The following is a 20,104-nucleotide window of genomic DNA, read 5'->3' as shown; positions in this document are numbered from 1 at the left end:
NGGAGAGACCTGGTAGGCGGGGACGCTTGGGGCTACAAGGGGGCCGGGAGGAAAGGGCGCGACCGAGATTTGTGTGGCTTGCCCAGGGCGGGCCGAGACTTGGTCGGGCTGCCCTCACCCCCACCCGTTAGGACCGGCGGACGGTAGCTGCCCTTCGCTTGCCCGGCTCGCCGTTCTCGCGACGGGCATCGGCCGAGGAAGCCCGGCGCCCAGGTTTGGGGCGGCTGCCCAAGCTGGCCGTAGTCTGGGTGCGGCAGTCCCGCTCCAGCGACAGAGAGGACCAAAAGGGGCAGTGGGGAGGGCGCGGGGCCGTCGCCTCTGGCTTAACAGCGCAGATGCGCGGAGACTCCAACAGGTGGCTCCGTGGCGCAATGGATAGCGCATTGGACTTCTAGAGGTTGAAGGCATTCAAAGGTTCCGGGTTCGAGTCCCGGCGGAGTCGTGGGTTTTTTTCCCCCCCGCCCACCATCCTTTCTTTTTTTCCTAAACACCTTAACTTGCGGCTCTGCGTGCTGTTCCAGCAGCCCTTTTGCCTTCAGCGGCCCGCGGGGTCGCGCGCCGGCTCCGCTCCGCGGCCTCGGCCGGGCCCAGCGGCCAATCCAGGGCCCGGGGAGAGCGGCCCGGACAGCGGAGCGGAGGGAAGCCACAGCCAGGCGAGGCCTTCGGTCCTGGCGGACACCCCCGTGGCCGGAGCGCGACAGTGGCCAGGAGGGAGGGGCGAGAAAACCCGTCGTTGTGCGGTCTCTATCCCGCTCGGAGAGCTTCGAAATCCGCACGCCCCGGAATCCCGAGCGGGATCCTGTCAAAAACAGATTTCTGGGCGCCGCTCTGGGACTCCAGTTGAGGGGAGCTGAGGCGGGGCCCGGGAACCCGCATTTCGGATGAAACCGCCCTCCCGCTGCGTGATTGTAGCGTCCGCCTGTTTCCGAGGCCCACTGTGCCCCTAGGCTCCTCCGGTTTTTCGGACTTGAGCTTTGCCCAAGGTTAAGATTCCACCTCCCTAAAGGTGAATAAAACAAGGAACGAATGGAGATTTGAAAAGTCATTGCCACAATGAAACAGGTTATTCATGCAAAAGATTTAAAAAATCCAAAATTGTCAAAGAGAGAAAAGGTACAGGGAGAAGTAAACATCTTTATTCCTACATCCAACCTTGCTGCGCGAGTCGTTAGTAATAACGTTTTCTTGGAAGTAGATTCCTATTTATTTCAGGCACATGTCCGCTCTTTTTGTATGTATGGTCTCTCTGTTGGTTGTTATTGATATATGTGACATGCGTCCTTAAAGCATTTAATAGTAGACTATACTTATTTCACTTAATACATGTAGGGCTGCCTTGTTCTTTATGCATCATAAAGATTTAAGTCATTAATACTTGAATATTTAGGTGTTGGTTATTTTCCTATTGCATACAATGCTTCAGTGAACATCCTTATTTAATTGTACACAAGTGCAAGAATGTCTTTAGGATAGATTCCTAGGAAGCTGAATTGTTGGCCCAAAGATTTGTTCTGCATTTGCAGTCCGTGTATTCTTTAATAGTTATTGGCACATTGCCCTCATAGAGATTATACCCATTTTTCTCCCAGCAATGCTAAGTGAGAATGCCTGTTTACCCCGCACACCATGTTATCAAACAGGCGAAAAGTGGTTTCTAGTTGTATTTTAACTCATGTCTTTTGTTATGCTTAAACTAAGCATCTTTTCATACAAGGATGATTTGTATTTTCCGTTGTTGAGCTGTGCCTTTTTTTTTTTTTTTTTGGTACCAGGGATTGAACCAGGCATGCTTAACCCCTGAGCCACGTCACCAACCCCCCCCCCCTTTTTTTTTGAAACAGGGTCTCGCTAAATTACCGAGGCTGGCTTTGAATTTGTAATCCTCCTACCTCAGTCTTCTGAGCCTGGGATTACAGGCATGCACCACCATACCTGGCAAGAAAGTAAATTTTTAAATTACTTTGTAGGAGTTCTTTACACATTAAGGAAAAGAGCCCTTTGTGGTATGTTCCAGTATTTCTTTTCATCTACTGATTTTGCTTCTGATATTTATCTTGTTTATCTATCTTGCAGAAATGTATATATTTGAATTTACCAGTCTTTTCTGACGTCTACATTTGAAGGTCATACTACACTCAGATTATTAAATGCTGTCCTTTTAATGGTTTTATTTTTATGTTTTTTAAAAATTTTTTTTAGATGTTGATGGACCTTTATTTTATATATTTATATGTGGTGCTGAAAATTGAACCCAGTGCCTCACACATGCTAGGGAAGTGCTCTACCACTGAGCTACAGCCCCAGCCCTGTTTTTATGTTTTGTTTTTAAATATTTGCTTAATCCAGTATTTTTCTGTAAGGGGTGAAGTGGGAGTTTTGTTCCAGATAATCACTGATGATGAACCCTCCTCCTTTATTACATCAATTTTATTTTTTCCAGTACTGGGGTTAGAACTCAGGGATACTCTGTCAGTGAGCTATATCCCCATCCCTTTTTAGTTTTGATTTTGAGATAGGGTCTTGCTAATGTCTTGCTGAGGCTGGCCTCAAATTTGGGGTCCTCAGCCTTCCTAGTCACTGGAATTATAGATGTCTGCCACTGTGCCAGGCTCTAACTAATTCAAAATACCACTTTCATTATTTTCTAAATTCCCACATGAATTTGGGCTTTTGGATTATTTCACTGATCTGTCTAAATTTTTAAATTCACTTTAAAATCTAGTAGAATCAGTCCTCTCTTATCACCTTTAAAAAAGATCTTTCTGCCTAGTTTTATTTCGAATAATTGTAATACTTAATATAAGTAATTGTTCAAGGATACACAGCTGATAAGCGATAAGCCTGAATGGGAACCCAGGACACCAAGGTCTATAGGTAAACCCTCAATTCTGTGTTATTTTCTCACATGAGCTTTAATTATAGTGAGTAGGAGATATTATTGTTGAAGTCATACTGTGCATCAATATAGGGAGAATTGAACTAATTAGGATGTTGAATCTTTAAGAACTTTGGGAGGGAGAAAAGTATGCCATTTTATTTATTCAGCCCTTCTGGGCACTTTAGTGTCAGTTTTCCTTCATCTAGTTCTTGACTTTTTTTTTGTTAACTGTACTCTTATCCTTTTTTGTTTGTTTGTTTGTTTTGATAATGGAGATTGAATCCAGAAGTACTTTTCCACTGAGCTACATCCCCCAGCCACCACCCTAGTCCTATCTTTCTTGAGACAGGGTCTTGATATGTTATCCAGGCCTCAAATATGGGATCCTTTTGCTTCAACCTCCTGAGTTGCTAGGATCACAAGCATGTGCCGCTAAACCCAATTTAGTTTATCGTTTTTGTTGGGATATTTTCTTTCATTATATTCTTTAACAGGTTATTGTTTTTATATATAAGAAAGCATTTGGTGTTTTAAAAATAATTTTATATTCAATCATCTTATTGGATTATTTTATTACTATTTAAAATAGTTTTTCATTTCAAACCATGATGTGATACCACTTCACACCCACTAGGATGGTTATATTAAGAAAGACAAATGGCAGTTATTAAGAATATAAGCAACAATAATTGGTGGTGAGGATGTGGGGAAAGTTACACTCTTACATTGCTGATGGGACTGCAAAATGGTACACCCAATCTGGAAAGCAGTATGGAGATTCCTTAGAAAAGTTGGAACGGCATTTGACTCAGCTATCCCACTACTCGGTTTATACCCCAAGGACTTAAAAACAGCATACTACAGTGAGGCAGCCACATCAATGTTCATAGCAGTACAATTCACAATAGATAAATTGTGGAACCAATCTAGATGCCCTTCAATAGATGGATGGATAAAGAAACTGTGGTATCTATACACAAGGAATATTACTCAGCATTAAAAAAGAATAAAATCATGGCATTTGCAGGTAAATGGATGAAGTTGGAGAATATAATGCTAAGAGAAGTTAGCCAATCCCAAAAACCTAGAGGCCGAATGTTTCCTCTGATAAGTGGATGCTGATCCATAATGGGGGTGGGAGGAGGAGCTTGGGATGAATGAAGGAACTCTGGATAGGGCAAAGCAGAGGGAGAGGAAGAGAGGGGGCAGAGGGGTAGGAGAGATGGTGGAATGAGATGGACATCATTATCCTAGGTACATGTATGATGACACAATGGTATGTGTACATTGTGTACAACCAGAGAAATGAAAAATTGTGCTCTATTTGTGTACTATGAATTGAAATGCATTCCACTGTCATACATAACAAACCAGAACAAATAAATAAATTCATTAAAAAAAGAAAGATTATACAAATCTTGAGAAGCATTGAAACCCTTATATATCGCTAGTGGATATGTAAAATGATGCAGTCTATTGTTAAACAGTTTGGTAATTCCTCAAAAAGTTAAACATTACAGTTACCTTGTTATTGTGTCAATCCATTCCTAAGTATATACCCAATAGAGTTTAAAACATATGTCCACACAAAAATTTGCACAGGAATGTCATTAGTAGCATTGTTTTCAATAGCCAGGAGTAGAAATAACCCAATGTCCACCAGCTGATCAATGGATAAACAAGATGTAGTGTATCTTTCTTGTGGAATATTATTCTGCAATCAAAAGGAATGAAGTGCTGATTCATGTTACATAAACCTTGAAAACATTATACTAAGTAAAAGAATCTAGTCACAAATGACCACATATTATATGATTCCTTTTTAATGAAATGTCCAAATTAGGCAAATTCATAGGAGTTAGTCATCACCAGGGCTTGGGGTGGGGAAACGTGAAGTGACCAATAATGTAAATGGGGTTTAATTTTGGGGTCATGAGAATGTTCTGGAAACAGTTTGGTAGTTGCATAACTTAGAATATATGAAAATTCACTGAATTGTACACTTCTTAAAGGTATGAATTTTATGGTGAATTATATCTTTATTTAAAAAATGAAAAAAATAGTTTTTCAATTGACTAATTTGTTTTCTGGAAATATTCTATCCACAAATTATGATGGTTTTATTTTCTCATTTCTAAGTTTTATGCCTCATATTGTTTCTCTTATAATAGAATCAGCTGGTGTGTCCATACAGTGTTAAGTAATTATTTATGATAACGTTGATAATGAACTTCCTTGACATGTTTCTGCTCATTAAAGGAATGCTTTTCCAGTAAACATGATGCTGGCTTCTGAGATTGGTGTGGAAGTGCAAACACACATGCACTAACATACACATAGATTTTATCACATTAGTAAGATCCCATTGGTATTTCTCTGCATTCCTGAAACAATTTTTAGTTATTTTTTTTGTACTAGAAAATGCAGGCAGTGTTTCCACAAAAATAACTGTACAGTGATTTGAAGTACAATAAATGAGGGCAATGCATGGCCTTCCAATAAAAGATACTTGAAGACTAGAGAGAGAGAGATATCCCCCTGGATTTGGTGGTGCACACCTGTAATCCCAGTGACTCTGGAGGCTGAGTCAGGAGGATCACAAGTTCAAGGCCAGCCTCAGCAATTCAGTGAGTCACTAAGCAACTTATGGAGACCCTGTCTCAAAATAAAAAATAAAAAGGGATGGGGATGGGGATGTGGCTCAGTATTAAGTGACCTTGGGTTCAGTTCCTAGTACCAAAAAAGAAAAAAAAAGAAAATCCCTGTTAATCTTTGGAACTAATCTGTGTCATTTATTATGATTTTTTCAAATACTCAGCTCTTTTTATAGATCGGAAATGAATCCCCCCCCTGGTTGTGGTACATATATATTTTTAATATTTTAATGTTTGCAATTATTATATATTTAGAAAGATTGGCATTTAATTATCTGCCATACAACAGCAAAATGCAGCACTGTTTGTAATGGCTTCAAACTGGAAATGACCTAGCTATCTATCAGTGGTGGTCTTTTTGAAGAAACTATGGTAAACTGATGAAAAAATGACCTTGAAAAAATGAGATTTATAGGTTGCTATGGAAAAATTATTCAGGATTATATTTAAAAAGCTGATGTGAAAATGAGTATTTTTAATAAGTCTCCATTTATGTCAAACAATGCTGATAATAACACTAGTATGTTTATGAATTTATGATTGTGCATGGAAGATCTGGAGGGATATAGTGATTACTTTAGAGCACTAAGTCAGGAGGGGACAGTAGTATGAAAGAAGTCTTTTTTTTTTTTTCCTGGTACCAGGGGCACTTAACCACTGACCCATATATACTCAGTCCTTTTTTATATTTTATTTGAGATAGGGTCTCGCTAAGTTGTACAGGGCCTTGTTAAATTGCTGAGGTTGGCTTTGAACTCATGCTTCTCCTGCCTCAGACTCCAGAGCCACTGGGATTATAGGCATGTGCCACTGTACCTGGCATGGGACCACCTTTTTTATTGTAGACTTGGGTGTAATGTTTAAGGCTTTTTCATAATGTCCCCTTTTTTATCCTTGTAGTATAAAAATTAATTTTAAAAAAGAGTTAAAACAATCCTGATGATGATGAAGGAAAAAAGCATGTGTCTATTTCTAGAACATTTTCAAGTCTGTTAAACATCTATAGGAGCTCCTCCTATTACTGATGGAAAAACAAAATGTCTCTTTAGATTGATTCCAGCAGAGACCATATTCTGAAGGTCTTGCACACCATCTTAAGAGTGTGGTCTTTACCTAGAGGCAGTGGGAAACCACTGAGACGCTTTTAGCTGGAATCCAGTATGATTAGATGTGTTTTGTATCATCCCTCTGGCTGCAGTATAGATTATGGGCCCCGGAATAGTATAAGACTGGAGTCCTGGAGACCAGTTGAGGGGCCATGGTAGCCAACAAGGAGGGAAAATGAAGGCTGGAAGTAGGGAGGTGGCCTGGGGACAAAGCTGAGTGTACAAACCAGAGCTGTTTTTCAAGGGAGTCCAAATTAATGGGCCTGGATGAATTAATGGATAAAAAGGAGAGAATGGAAGTAGTTAGAATCTACCAGTTCTTCAGCAGATGAATGTGCTGAAACAGTCAATGGGAGAACAAAGAAATGGGTTTGGGAAGAAAATTAGTTCAGATTCGCATGTGATGAGTTTTGCGGTCTGCATGAAACACCCTAGAGATGTACAGTTGGCAGCTGGATATAATACAATACCAAGCACAGAGCAAGCTCTCAAAACGTGTTTACAGAATGAAAGAATGCAGGGAGAAAAGAATTTAAGGAAGGTAAATGTGGAGAGAAGAAAAACATAAGGGAGCTCAGGAAATAGGTCTACGGTTGGAATTAAACTTGATTGTCCTCCTTTCCATCAGCACACCCTACTGGAGCATACCTTTATACTCTTTATAATGCTTTTATTAGACTTTGTTATTCATTAAGCTAACATTTCTAGTACGTGAACCCAGTTTAGTGACAAGCCAAAGTCACTAAAACCTGTTTCTTTGCTTAAAAAGTGAAAAATAAAATTAATTCATTATTCAAATACAGATGATTTGACATGATTTTTTGACATTATCATCGTGAGAAAGTAGTTTGCATCCAGTGGAAACCATACTTTGAATTTTGATCTTTTCCTGGGCTAGTGATACTCTCTAGATGCTAGGCAACGGTAGTGAGCCACCACTCCCAGTCAGCCATGTACTCACAAGAGTAAACAACTGGTAAGTCTAGTGTCCTGTTGCCAGCATCTTTTGGATTCAGATAGTCAACAAATTATGAGGTATTCTATATTCCATTATAAAATAGTCTTTCTACTAAATGACTTTGCCTAATAGCAGGCTGAGTATTCTGAGTGCACTTACAGTAAGCTATTGTTATGCTCGGTATATAAGACATATTAAATGCATTTTCAGTTTATATTTTCAACTTAAAATGGGTTTGTAAGGACATAATCCCATTGTAAATTGAGGTATGCAGATTATTTGTAGAACAGGAATCTTTTTTGTTGTTATTGTTGAACCCAGTGGCACTTAACCACTGAGCCACATCCCAGGCCATTTTTTTTTTTTTTATTTTAGAGACAGGGTCTTGTTGAGTTACTTAGGGCCTCTCTAAATTGCTGAGACTGGCTTTGGACTCGCAATCATTCTGCCTCAGCTTCCAAAGCTGCTGGGATTATAGGCATAAACCACTGCACACAGCATAGACCAGGATCTTAATAGAAAGTACCCTTTTTAGTCTCTTTTTCTGACGTTAACAAACAATAATATTTTTAGATACCATTCTTTACTTTGCTCTGAAGATTTAAAATAAATTTATGAAGCTCACACTTGACATGAAAAAGCTACATATACAAATTAAAATTCATAGTTTTAATTCCTTATAATTTTATAATTTTTTTCAGTGCTGAGGATCAAAACCCAGAGTCTCATACATGACATATATATGTATGTATATATAGATAGATGCAAAATTACATAGTAATTATAGTATTATTTATACATCTTTGATCTCTTTAAAGTTTTTGAACATATTAGCAAACTTTGTACTTTCTAAATATCTGTAATTTTCTTTAAATAACCAAGCACTGGAAACTTAATAAAAATGTTAATTATCTTAAAATGGATGAGGTTCTTTTCCCCTTCAGCAGTCTAAGCCTGGATGGATCTTTTGTAGCCATACCTATTTTTACTTCAAGGGACATGTGATGGATTCTCTGTTAACCAACTTTATTTCCAAACAAAAATCCCTAAATAGAGCCAGTCTATATAAATATGATGGTTACATGATGGTGTTAGTTTTTAAAACACATTTAACAAATAAAGAGGTGACATAAAAGATTGTGGTACGGTTGGTGAGTCTTAATTGCGGAATTTCTTCTTCTTACGGAACTTTTTTCCTGCTGCATTTGCTGCTTTTTCAGCCATGATCTCTGAGTACTTCCTTCGGTTATATCTGGAAAGAAAAAACAAACCCAGGTTTTCTAAAGAATAACACATCAGATATTAGTAGTTAATATAACATTATGTAAGGGGTTTTAAATCTCAAGATTTTTTGCACTTTTCCTATTTATCGGTAAGTTGCCATCACATGTCAGGAGCCACACTGAGAACTAAGGATAGAGCAGCGGACAGACAGCTATAGCCTCTGCCCTCACACAACTTGCTAAAGACCCATGACAATGTTAAACACAGGACATAAATGGAGATAAAAATGCAAAAAGGACAAGTAAAACAAAAGTTTACACTTATCTGAAAAAACAAATATGACTGGTACATATTTCCTAGAACTTTAGAAAACATACTAATGGTTTTCAAAGTATGATCTGAAGACCCCTTCAACAGATCCATTCAGTAAAGACTATTTTTTACAAGAATACTAAGGCAGTAATTGTCCTTTGCCCTCATTCTCTCCTGAGTATACAGTAGAGTTTCCTAGATGCTACATGATGTGTGGTATATGCAGAAACAGATGTGAGGCTCTGTCTTTTTTGTTTTGTTTTGAGTACCAGGGATCAAACCCAGGGGGGCACTTAACCACTGAGCCACATCCCCAGTCCTTTTTTATTTTTTTATTTTGAGACAGGGTCTAAGTTACTTAAGGCCTTGCTAAGTTGCTGAGTCTGGCCTTGAACTTGTGATCCTCCTGCCTCAGCCTCCCAAGTCCCTGGGGTTATAGGGATATGATTGTCTTTAATTATGCCAGATATTAAAGAGATTTGCACTAAATTGCTTTTGTTATTTTCATGAAAGTATATATTCATGTTTATATATGAAGGTTATTTTAAATGAGTTAATATTTTATAATTAACTGAAATTTTATAGATTTCTGCATATTTTAAAGAAATGCATAGATATTACAAGATGAAATATAAAAATTCATTACCTTCTGAATTCAGAATCAGCCAGCAGTTCTTCCACAATAGTTCTTTTCCTTTGCTTCTTGGGAATTCGTGAATGGTAGAAATCAGCTGGATTGTCAACAATGGTTCCAACCTATGAACAATTGAATGAAATAAGTCATACAAAACCTGATTAAGTCATACAGTGCCTAAATGCCACTGTTTATTCCATATTTCTGTGTAGTTTGAACAAAGTATATTTACAAAAAGGAGTGTAAATCACGAGCTTATCTTATAACAGTATTAAAGTTTATCTTGACATTTTTTTAAGCTAAAATAAATCACCTATGAGCACAGTGATGTTACTAATGACAGAGTATATAGTAGATCCAAAATTTCTTTTATATACATAGTACTAAACAGTACAGTTAAATTCACAATGAATAACAAAAAGAGAAAAGTAGAAGTTAATAAACTGTTCGTTTTCCAATTCAAATACAAGTTCTATATACAGACCTACCTGATCTCCTAGACTATCATAAATACTGCCTTAGTAACTGCTCTGCATTTGTTCATTCAACTGACTAAAATTACAGAATGCCTACTGTGTGCCAGGCACTGTGATAGGTTGAGGAAACAAAAACAAACATCTAGTCCTTAGCAAGGTTCCAGTTTTAAAGAATATCAAAACAGAAAACTGAAGAATTAAAGCATAACATAATAGACACTGAACAAAATATTATAGAAGCTTTGAACACTGAGTGACAAATTCTGACCAAAAGGAAGAAAAGAAGACAAAGGGATGTCATTTTAGCTTGGATTTGTATAGGTAGAATTAAATACTGGTATGTACACATTCTGAGAAAGGGACTGAGTAGCTGAGCTTGTGTGAGCTTAAGAGGGCTATGACAAAAAGAAGAGTTGGTGAACTGGTTTGGGTGCAGATTATAAAGAACCAAATAAAAGGGTCACAAAAACTTCTTAGCAGAGTTCTAAAATGAACAAAATTTTTTTTTGTTGTACTGGGGAAGGAACCCAGGAGTGCTCTACCATTGAGCTACATCCCCAACCCTTTTTACTTTGACTCAAGGTCTTGCTAAGTTGCACAGGCTGGCTTTGAACTTGCAATTCTTCTGCTTCAGCCTACCAAGTTGCTGGGATTACAGGTATGTGCCAAGCTTAAAGAATACATGTATAACTGGCTACGTTTGGAAGATGGATTGTAAGACAGAACAAAACTTGGGAGACCAAAGACTATTATATAATCCTGATGAGTGACAAAAAGTAATCAAGAATGAAAACTTTAAGGATAAATCAATTGGAGTTTCATCTGAGAATGCTTTGAAAACCAAATTTTTAATGATTTTTCAGAATTTGCTGGGGGAATTTGCTCCGTCATGCATGGTCTCTTGCTCTTAAGCTAGAATTCTTTATACACTTATGTTAACCCTTAAATTTATTAAGTTCCATTTAGAAAGTTAACCTGGAAATCCACCTATCATATTTAACAACGTCTCTCTACCTGGGAACCCAATACAAGATGGTTGTTATCTGAATTATGTTTAGGACATTATCTGGCCTAAGCAGATATGGTCCAAATGTCAGATATACACATTATAAACATTCTATGGACTATACCAGTATTCTGTTTGTTCATACCTGGAAATACTTAGGGAAGCCATCTCTATCATTTTTCTTGTAGAATCTTTTTGGGTCCATGCTTGCTCTCATCTTCAGTGCTCTGAGATCATTTTTCAGTTCATCTGTCAATTCTGGAGCTTTCATACCAAACCAGCCATCACCTGCTGTTTTTTGTCGCTCTTTCTAAAGTTGAAATTTCAAAAATAAACATTATAACTTTAAATAAAACTATGAGTATGTTCATTTCCCCTAAAATTTTACAAACAGAAAACTTTGTGAATAGAAAAGTTTCTTTATAGAAAGCATTCATCTCCAGAATCACCTTTATAAAAGGAATTAAGTAAAATCAGAAAAAAGAGACTTTTTATATATTTATTTATTTTTTTTTAGGAAATCAGGCATTGCATTACCTGAGTCAGAAATGAATCCTCCTTAAAATCTATTTTTTATCTCAGCAAGTAACTGATGACTTGCTGGGAGAATCACATACCTTCAATTTTTTTTGTTGTTGTTGTTTTAAAGACAGAGAGAGAGAGAGAGAGAGAGAGAGAGGTTTTTAATATTTATTTTTTTTTTAGTTTTTGGTGAACACAACATTGTTATTTTATTTTTATGTGGTGCTGAGGATCGAACCCAGCGCCCTGCGCATGCCAGGCGAGTGCGATACCGCTTGAGCCACATCCCCAGCACCCACACCTTCAATTTTTATTTAAAATAATCCTTGTAAGTGACAATACATAAAAACATTTTCATGTCTGGAGCTTATGTGTAAATGTTAATCCTTCCCCACTTTTTTGGGGAAATACAGGGGATTGTACCCAGGGTCAAGCACTGAGCTAGATCCCCAGTACTTTTTATTTTCAGACAGAGTCTCACTAAGTTGCTCAGGCTAGCCTCAAACTTGGAATTTTCCTCTCAGCCTCCCAAATAGCTGGATTAAAGGCAGATGCCATCATAACCAAATGTTAACATCAGTGTCTCAGAGAGCCACTCACTGCAAACTAGTCCAGAAATTTGTATGATTTCTAAAATAAAAGAAAAATTCTATTCTTTTGAAAATTCCTAGTAATTAATCAGTTTTGTTTCATTCATACAACAAATATTCATATGGTGCCTATAATCTGTCAAGGTACCCCATATTAGTGACATTACTGGTGTCCCATCCTCAAAGTTCCCTAGGGAACTTTTATGCTTATTAGTTTCCTTTAAAAGTGCAACAGAGAGCTTCTAGCCTTTGGTAAAACATTATCTAAAAACTACGAGAAGCTGAGTGCACTGGCACACGTCTGTAATCCTAGTGACTCGAGAGGCTGAGGCAGGAGGATCTCAAGCTCAAATTCAGCCTCAGCAACTTAGCAAGACCCTGTCACTAATAAAATATGGAAAAGGGCTGTGGCTTGGTGATTATTAAGTACCCTTGGGTTCAAACCTTGGTATCCCCCACCGCCACCCTCAAAAGCTAATAGATATAGACAGTGAACCTATATGTTGGCTACTATTGTCCTTAAGGTATATTTTTAAAAAGCTATATCTGTGTATACCACTGTAGCTGCAGAGATATTGTAAATTAATATTAAATGTGTCTATGAAATGTTATTTTATGGCCCTCAGATATCAAAATAATTTAAAATATATATATATACACATACACACCTAGGTTTAACTTTAATTGTACAAACATGTTATATAATCTGAAGGTACAAACACACAAGCATTCTAAGTTAAAGTCACTGTACTTACCCTGCGTTTTTTCTGAAGTTGACGTTTTGATTCACTATATGGTGGGACACCATAGTTTTTTTCAAAATCAGGTGTAATGATGGCTTTCTGCAGAAGCTATAAAAATACAAAATTGTATTTTCACATAATTTTGCAACATTTTGAACTTATATTTTAAAATTTTATGCCATCAAATTTGTTAATCTGTTCCTAAAAATCTGTATTTTTTGTTACTTGCTTAGGATAATTAAAATATTATCATAAAACAATGTGATTAAAAAGGAGCTACAGGGTAGTTAGTATGTTTCTCAGTGTAAGAAAGTAAAAGTGATCCTTAGCCCTCAAATTTTTTTTACAGGAATATAGCTCAAGCATTAATTTGGCAATGCCATTTGAAATTACTGATTCAGAAATTACTAATAGTCAATTACCTAATTTGGGTCCAGGCTTACAATTTTGGGCTGGTACAGTAGCATTCTAGGCTTTTCCATCATTCAGAAAGAAATTACAACAATTACTTAACAGCTAAGAGCTTGATATATGTTAAAGCCTATAATAGAGTCTAGGACAGTAGTTCTCAAATGGAGAAACTGGCAATGTTACATTTTTGGTAGTAAAGGGAAAGAGAATGCTACTAGCATCTAGTGGGTAGAAGTCAGAGATGTGGCTAACAATCCTACAATACACAATAGATCATCCCACAACAAAGAATCATGCAGCTCAAAACAGCAACAGTGCTGAGATTAAGAAACCTTGCTTACAAATGTATGGAAGATGATATGTCATGAGCTTTGTAATGTTTTGAACAACCAATAAAAAAAAAGAAAGAAACCTTGCTTAAACAACTCAGATCTGTACTGGGTGTTACAGATGCACAGAGGTACAAATAAGGACTGGGGGAATCCAAGTATGTTTCCCATGGCTGTGAACTCTGTATTGGTTTGGAAAGAGCAGAAAATTTCAGTAGTCTTCAATGGCAAAAACAAAGCATTTTGAAGGCTCTGAGAAACCTCTGAAAGACTTAACCAAGAGAATACTTAAGCAGATTTGTGATTTTACAAAAAGAAATCTAAAAGTTTTCAGGATGACTTAAAGAACAAAAAGAAAGCGAGACCAATAAGGAGATTGCTAGAGTATCTCAGGTGAGAAATAAAGGTCTGTACTACTTGTTGATGGGCTCAAAAAGAAGGAAGGCACCATTGCAAGGGCCTGGTGATTAAATGCAAAAGGGAAAGAGACTTTGGTGTTATTAATCAGCACACAGAATACAAAAGGAGAAGCTAGTTTAGGCCAGGAAGAGAAAGAGAAGAATTAGTGAAGTCAAGTGCCTGAGTGCATTGAAATGAACAGATACCTACACTCAAAAGTCTGAAGTTAAAAGAAGCATCAAGGCTAGAAAATACAGATTTAGAAGAAAGCAGTGCAAGTTGTTGGCCAAAGCTAAAGGTTTAGGTAAGATTATCTTAATAATAATTCCTTCTAAAATTGTATGTCTAATCTTTGTTTGTAAATAAGCATTCCCCCTACCCCCAGCCCAAGGTGAGGGCAGCAGGCTAGGACAGTAGTTCTCAAATGGAGAAACTGGCAATTTTTAACATTTTTCCAAACAGTTAAGAAATAAAAATATAACAAGAAACAAAACAAAACACTCTGGGATTGTAACTGGTGGATGCAAGAAAAGAAATACTGATCTTAAATTTACTTTTCAAGCATCACCTTTTATAGGTGGGATTTTGTCTTAAAAAGAAATGACTCTTCTAGCGAGATGGGAAAATAGAACTGATTAGGCCAAAGTGGTTTTACCATGGGAAAATTGGTCTTTTACCAAGAACTAAGCATTTCTAGAAATGACACTTCTAAAACAAGGTAGACATTTCAAATAATTTACCTCATTTTTCTTCTTCTCCTTGATCTGTGTTAGGGTTCTCTTGTTAGACTGTAGTTTGTCTGCGTTGATATTAATATACACACCACCCAACTGCTTGATACTCAGACCAGGATCTATGCTGCTACTTGTCAATTTCAGACTGAAAGAGAAATGATCACTTAAAGATGAAGTAATTACATTTTAAATCTAGTACATCCAATTTTAGGATGAACAATTAAAAATGCTTTTTGGGAACACATCCAAACTTATTCCCCAAATTTTTAAAAAAAGTATTAGGCCATCAGTAGAGTGCAGCAGTATTGAAAGTTCAGGGCTAGCCCCAGCAACTTAGTGAGAACGTCTCAAAATATAAAGAGGCTGGGAATGTAGATCAGCTGTAAAGTGCCTCTGGGTTCGATCTCCTGTATGGAAGTGGGAGGAAAAAGGATTAGGCTATATAATATGCCAATATATTTCATAGAGATTAGATAAGGAAGAATTACAGAAAAAGGAGGAGGAAATATTCCTACCAATTCAACTTAACTTCATATAAAGGCAAATAGTTAGTTAATAAATGTACATATTGAGAAAAGGCCTTCTACTCTGAACTTCCAAGTTATAAAAACCTAGAATTCTTCCCTCAGTAACTAAAGATATCTGGTACTGAGTATGAAATGGTAATAAACATCTATTTCACAAGAGCTTTTTAAAAGTTAAGTGTCATGCCTCAAACCTACCAATTAGAATCTTCTGCATCTTGTCTGGGCTATATTTATATGAAGAGAATTTCTACTTTATATGATCAGAGGGTTCTTATAGGTAAGTACACTTGGACTTAAAGTCATTTTCTTTCCTGATTATTCATATAAAATGAGTGTTCAAAACATAATCAGTCTGTGCTGTAAAGTGAAGTCATTCTATTGCAGTATCTTGGCAGCAATTCTCAACCCCGAATGTATATCAGAACTAATATGGGGGAAGACTGAGGTTTTTTAAAAAAACTAAACATGCCTAAGCCTGATGTCATTGCCTGACTTGGTTGGTTTATGGCAAAGCCTATGCATCTGTTAATATACACAGCCCTAGAAGGCTGCTGGCATTTCTAGTGGATAACACTACCACCAGCCTATGATCAGGAAAAAAAATAAGTTTTAAACAGGAATATAGAAACTAAAGAAATAACCCCAAACATTAGACCCTTTTAGTGGATAATGGATGGGACTAGAGATGATTATTTTTCTCATACTTTTCTATATTTTTCAATTTCTTTACAATGGACATGTAAGGAGAAAAAAAGTAACTTTTTTTCCTCCCCTTTATATTGCTCACAAAATCACAGAAAAATCTTAACAGATGATTTCTAATATATCATCAAAAGGAACACTTAGTCACTGAGAGAAGTATGTCTGTCAAAGGTACTCACAAAGATGAGAGAAATGCTAGATAGAAAAGCACTTCCATAATGAACTAAAGGCAGTAATTTTCTCAATTCCATGTTTTCTAATATTGCATATTTCTATGGTAAATTAATCATCTGACAAATACATCAACATCTACTTTTAAAACATAAGGGTAAAAACTTACAGTTTAGATTTTGTGTTATTCAGTAAGTCGTCTTCATCACTACACTCATCATCTTCATTTCTGTCATTATCTGATAGTTCTTCACTGTTTTCATCATCTTCCTCCTCCTCCTCTTTTTCTTCTTCAATGGAAACTTCACTTGCTTTGTCTTCCTCTTCCAAATAAAATTTTTTCTCAGCACTCAATCCAGGAGTTGTATCAATTACAAACAGTGCATTTTTGCATGATGTATTTCCAGAGTCTTCACTTAACGACTCATTTTGGCCACTATTTTCAACAAAACACAGAGTGTCCTCTTCACTTTCACAGTTTTCAGACTGCTGGCTTTCATCACTGCTAAGAACTAATAAAACAGAATCACTCACCTCCTGAGAAGTGTTGAGTTCAGACTTGCAGAGTTTGGTATCACATTCTAGGTTTTCACTCATTTTGCTGTTGTCTTCACTGACATCTATTCTAGCAGACTCTTCATTATCATCACTGAACTTTGTTATGTCACTTGTTTTTATGGTACTATTTATCTCTTCACTCCATCTGTTCACTTCCACAACTGCAAATGTTTTTGCTAATGATTTCATTATAGTCTCACAGTTCAGATCTGATTGTTCTGATGTGGTTTTCTTTTGGGGAGTTGAAAGTTTATGGGTCACTAATGGTTGAAGACTCCTCTCCTGAAGTTCAGAAGGACTCAGCTGAGAACCTTTCCCATTAATTTCTTTTCCCTCATCTATTATTTCATTGTCCTCTTTAAGAGAGATTGTTTCTCTAAGAGATGCAACATTGGTCTGTTTTTCCTCACTTACATTAAGATGTTGATGTTTTTGCACTGTTAGTACTTTGTCTGAATTTCTGTGGAATGGATCATCATTAAAGTCATTATAAATTTCATTATTACAGAAATTTGGTTTATTTGTCTGAGAAGGAAATCCTGCTGGTAACTGAGAATCCTGAATGGTATCTGCATCCTTTGAATTCACAGGCGTATCTATGATTCGGTTTTCATTTCCTGGTACAATCTTTGTATCTTTCTTCTCAGTTTCTAGCTTTAATTTCCTATACACATTTCTGGTTTTTCTCTTAGGTGTAATTTCAGAGATTGAACTGTAGGAACACGACTCAGTATCAGCTTTAGTTTCTGCATTTGATTGTTGGCTTAGATCTCTTACTTCAGATTTAGCCTTACTTCTGATTCTTCTTGCTACTTCTGTGGAAGTAACAACTCTAGAAACACCTGAAGCATGAGATTCTGCTTCAGAGACAACCTCTTCAGTAAGAGGCTCATTTATTGGAGTTATTATCTGCCTTTTCCTAATAGGAGTCACTGGGGTGAGTGGAATTATGATCTGCCTTCTCCTAGTTATTCTTAGAATAGGCTCCTGGACCTCAGACACAGATGAATAATTTGACTCTTCTTCAGAGTTCTCTTCATCAGTAGATGGTTTAGTTATCTTTGCTTGTGAGTCTGCAGCTCCGCTCTTCCTCTTTTTGCTTTTAGGAGTTCTAGGGACTGAATTTTTTTCCCCAGCAGTTTGCAGTGATTCAATAATACTTTGGCCATCAGATCCACATTCCTTCCTGTTTTCTGGAATCCCTTCAGCACAACTCTGCAACCCAAAGAAAATAAGTTATAATTTAGGCAGGGTTGGGACAAGGGCAAAGCAAATAAGGCACTTCCTTGCAGGAGCAAATTTAGGAGGGCACTATAAAAACCCAATAGGCAGCTGGGGCTGTAGCTTAGTGGTAAAGCGATTGACTCACATGTGTGCGATCCTCAACACCACATAAAAATAAAGATACTGTGTGTTCATCTACAACTAAAAAAAAAAAAAAAAAAATATATATATATATATATATATATATTTAAAAAACACCCAGTAGGCAAAATTTCACAAAAAAGCAAAACCCATGATTTAAAAAAAAAAAAAGCTAAATGCTAGATCTGACCCTTTATTTGCCTTATGTGCCTCACCTGGACCTGGATCTGACTTTGCAAAGAAAAAAAAAATAGCTGAATAAAGAAAAAATTTTCTCCAACGAAAAATAAGCATTTCGATCCATACATAAGGGACGAGAGGAAGTACTCTCAGCAAAGAGGTATTTAGGTACACACTAGTGAACTAGTCGCTGCCCTTGCTTTGACAGACTGAAGAGAATCGCCGCTCAGTTCCCTTCGCTGCAGGAAACGAAGAATGTGGCAGGGGAGAGCCACCAGGCGGCGCCACCACAACCTCTACACGTCATTGGAGTTGGGTGATGGGCCACTGCCAGCCTCCCCAGGTGAAAAGGATGTCCTTTTCTCCAGTCCCACTAAATGATTTTTGCGCACCGTGACTGAAATTAGTCTTCCTTGATACAGTGGCGTTAACAATCTTAAAAGGTTTAATCTCTGTGTCTGCATGAAGTCGCTGAACAACACAAGGGAAGTTAACTAACCTTTTCCTTAACTACTAAAACTGCCTTAAAAGACCGTGGTGAGGACTAACCAGTTCACATGACAGGGCAGGAGCAGAGCCTTGGTTTACCGCAGCACTGTGAAAGCTCGTGCCTTCTCCAGCGGCCCTTCGCGCCGCCCCACCTGCCTAAGCGCTACTCTGTGGAGCGGAGAGGAGAAACAGAGGAGACTTGGGATCTCCTACCTTCTGCTGGGAACTTTCAGGCGATGTATCTTGGATCCTGGCCCGAGAACGTGCAGACCTGGTGACCACCATTTTCCCGGCTCCCCGGCATCCACCGCGGCTTCCCTCCGCCCTGCGGCCCGGAAACGCGTCAGAGAAGTGCCTCATTTATTTTCCCAGATGATCCCGGAACTCGCGAGATCTCTTACTTGGCCTTTGCCCCGGGCTCTGGCCGGGCTTTGGCCGGGCTCTGGCCATGTTGGGATTTCCAAGCTCGGGTTTTAGTGTTCTCTTTACGCCCCTGGAAGACAGATCAGCCTTTTGCTGGCCGACTCCCCGAGGACGCGACATCTGCAATGACAAGAGGGCCTTTGTCTCCCTTTTTACAGGAACGAGTTGGAAGATCGCATCATTTACCTAATTTTCCATTCGTTCAGTAATTACAAAGGTCTTGATGTCGCCAAGAGTGTGGCCAAAGGAAGATGTTTGCCTTATTTGTACTTTTTTTTCAGTAATGTACTTATGTGTTGTGATGTTAATTATAAATAAAGACATGGCTGGGACGAGGATATCCCAGAAACTGGGAGACTAGTTAGGAAGCTATATAAAAAGTGATGTGGTGCTTCAGGATTGGGAATAAGCAGAAAAGAATATGAAAGAAATTGTAAAGGAGAGGGATAAAAGTTTTTGTTTGTCTTTCTTTTAATATTAAGGGTAGAGAACTAGAATTATGTTAGAGATGGTACAAAGGGATTGAGGAAGTAAACGGGAGTTATTGTTGTAGGGGAGAAAAAATGCTTTATTAAAATCTATTCTCCGTGGTCCACTTCTTTATAATAGAAAACCACGGTTTCCTTAAAAGTCACAGCACACACATTTCAGTGAATAATACATTGCCTCCCAGCTAAACTGCTCCCTTTCAGCCTCCCTTGAAGACAAGTATG

At 37.7% G+C, this 20,104-nt stretch overlaps 1 protein-coding gene and 1 non-coding gene across 2 annotated transcripts; one reads left to right on the top strand and one right to left on the bottom strand.

The window, feature by feature from the left end:
* Positions 1-357: 357 nt before the first annotated feature.
* Positions 358-442, top strand: Trnar-ucu. The gene is given in 2 exon segments: positions 358-394; positions 407-442. It is a non-coding gene; the product is annotated as a tRNA-Arg (tRNA).
* Positions 443-8,605: 8,163 nt separating this feature from the next.
* Positions 8,606-19,339, bottom strand: Dnttip2 (deoxynucleotidyltransferase terminal interacting protein 2). The gene is made up of 7 exons (XM_015500876.2): positions 19,182-19,339; positions 16,546-18,149; positions 14,983-15,121; positions 13,116-13,211; positions 11,394-11,558; positions 9,779-9,888; positions 8,606-8,848 (listed from the first exon to the last, which is right to left on the bottom strand). The coding sequence occupies exons 1-7, from the start codon at positions 19,326-19,328 to the stop codon at positions 8,755-8,757; spliced, it is 2,355 nt and encodes a 784-aa protein (XP_015356362.2). The 5' UTR covers positions 19,329-19,339; the 3' UTR covers positions 8,606-8,754.
* Positions 19,340-20,104: the final 765 nt, after the last annotated feature.

This window comes from Marmota marmota, unplaced genomic scaffold (assembly GCF_001458135.2).
Source record: "Marmota marmota marmota unplaced genomic scaffold, marMar, whole genome shotgun sequence".
Lineage (NCBI taxonomy): Eukaryota > Metazoa > Chordata > Mammalia > Rodentia > Sciuridae > Marmota > Marmota marmota.
This window is presented reverse-complemented; position numbering and strand designations above follow the sequence as displayed.

Coding starts and splice junctions, on each gene's coding strand:
- Dnttip2 (XM_015500876.2), bottom strand. CDS start 19,328: ATGAGGCACTTCTCTGACGCGTTTCCGGGCCGCAGGGCGGAGGGAAGC. Junction 18,150..19,181: donor CTGAAAGTTCCCAGCAGAAG/GTAGGAGATCCC, acceptor TTTGGGTTGCAG/AGTTGTGCTGAAGGGATTCC. Junction 8,849..9,778: donor GCTGATTCTGAATTCAGAAG/GTAATGAATTTT, acceptor TTTTCTTTCCAG/ATATAACCGAAGGAAGTACT.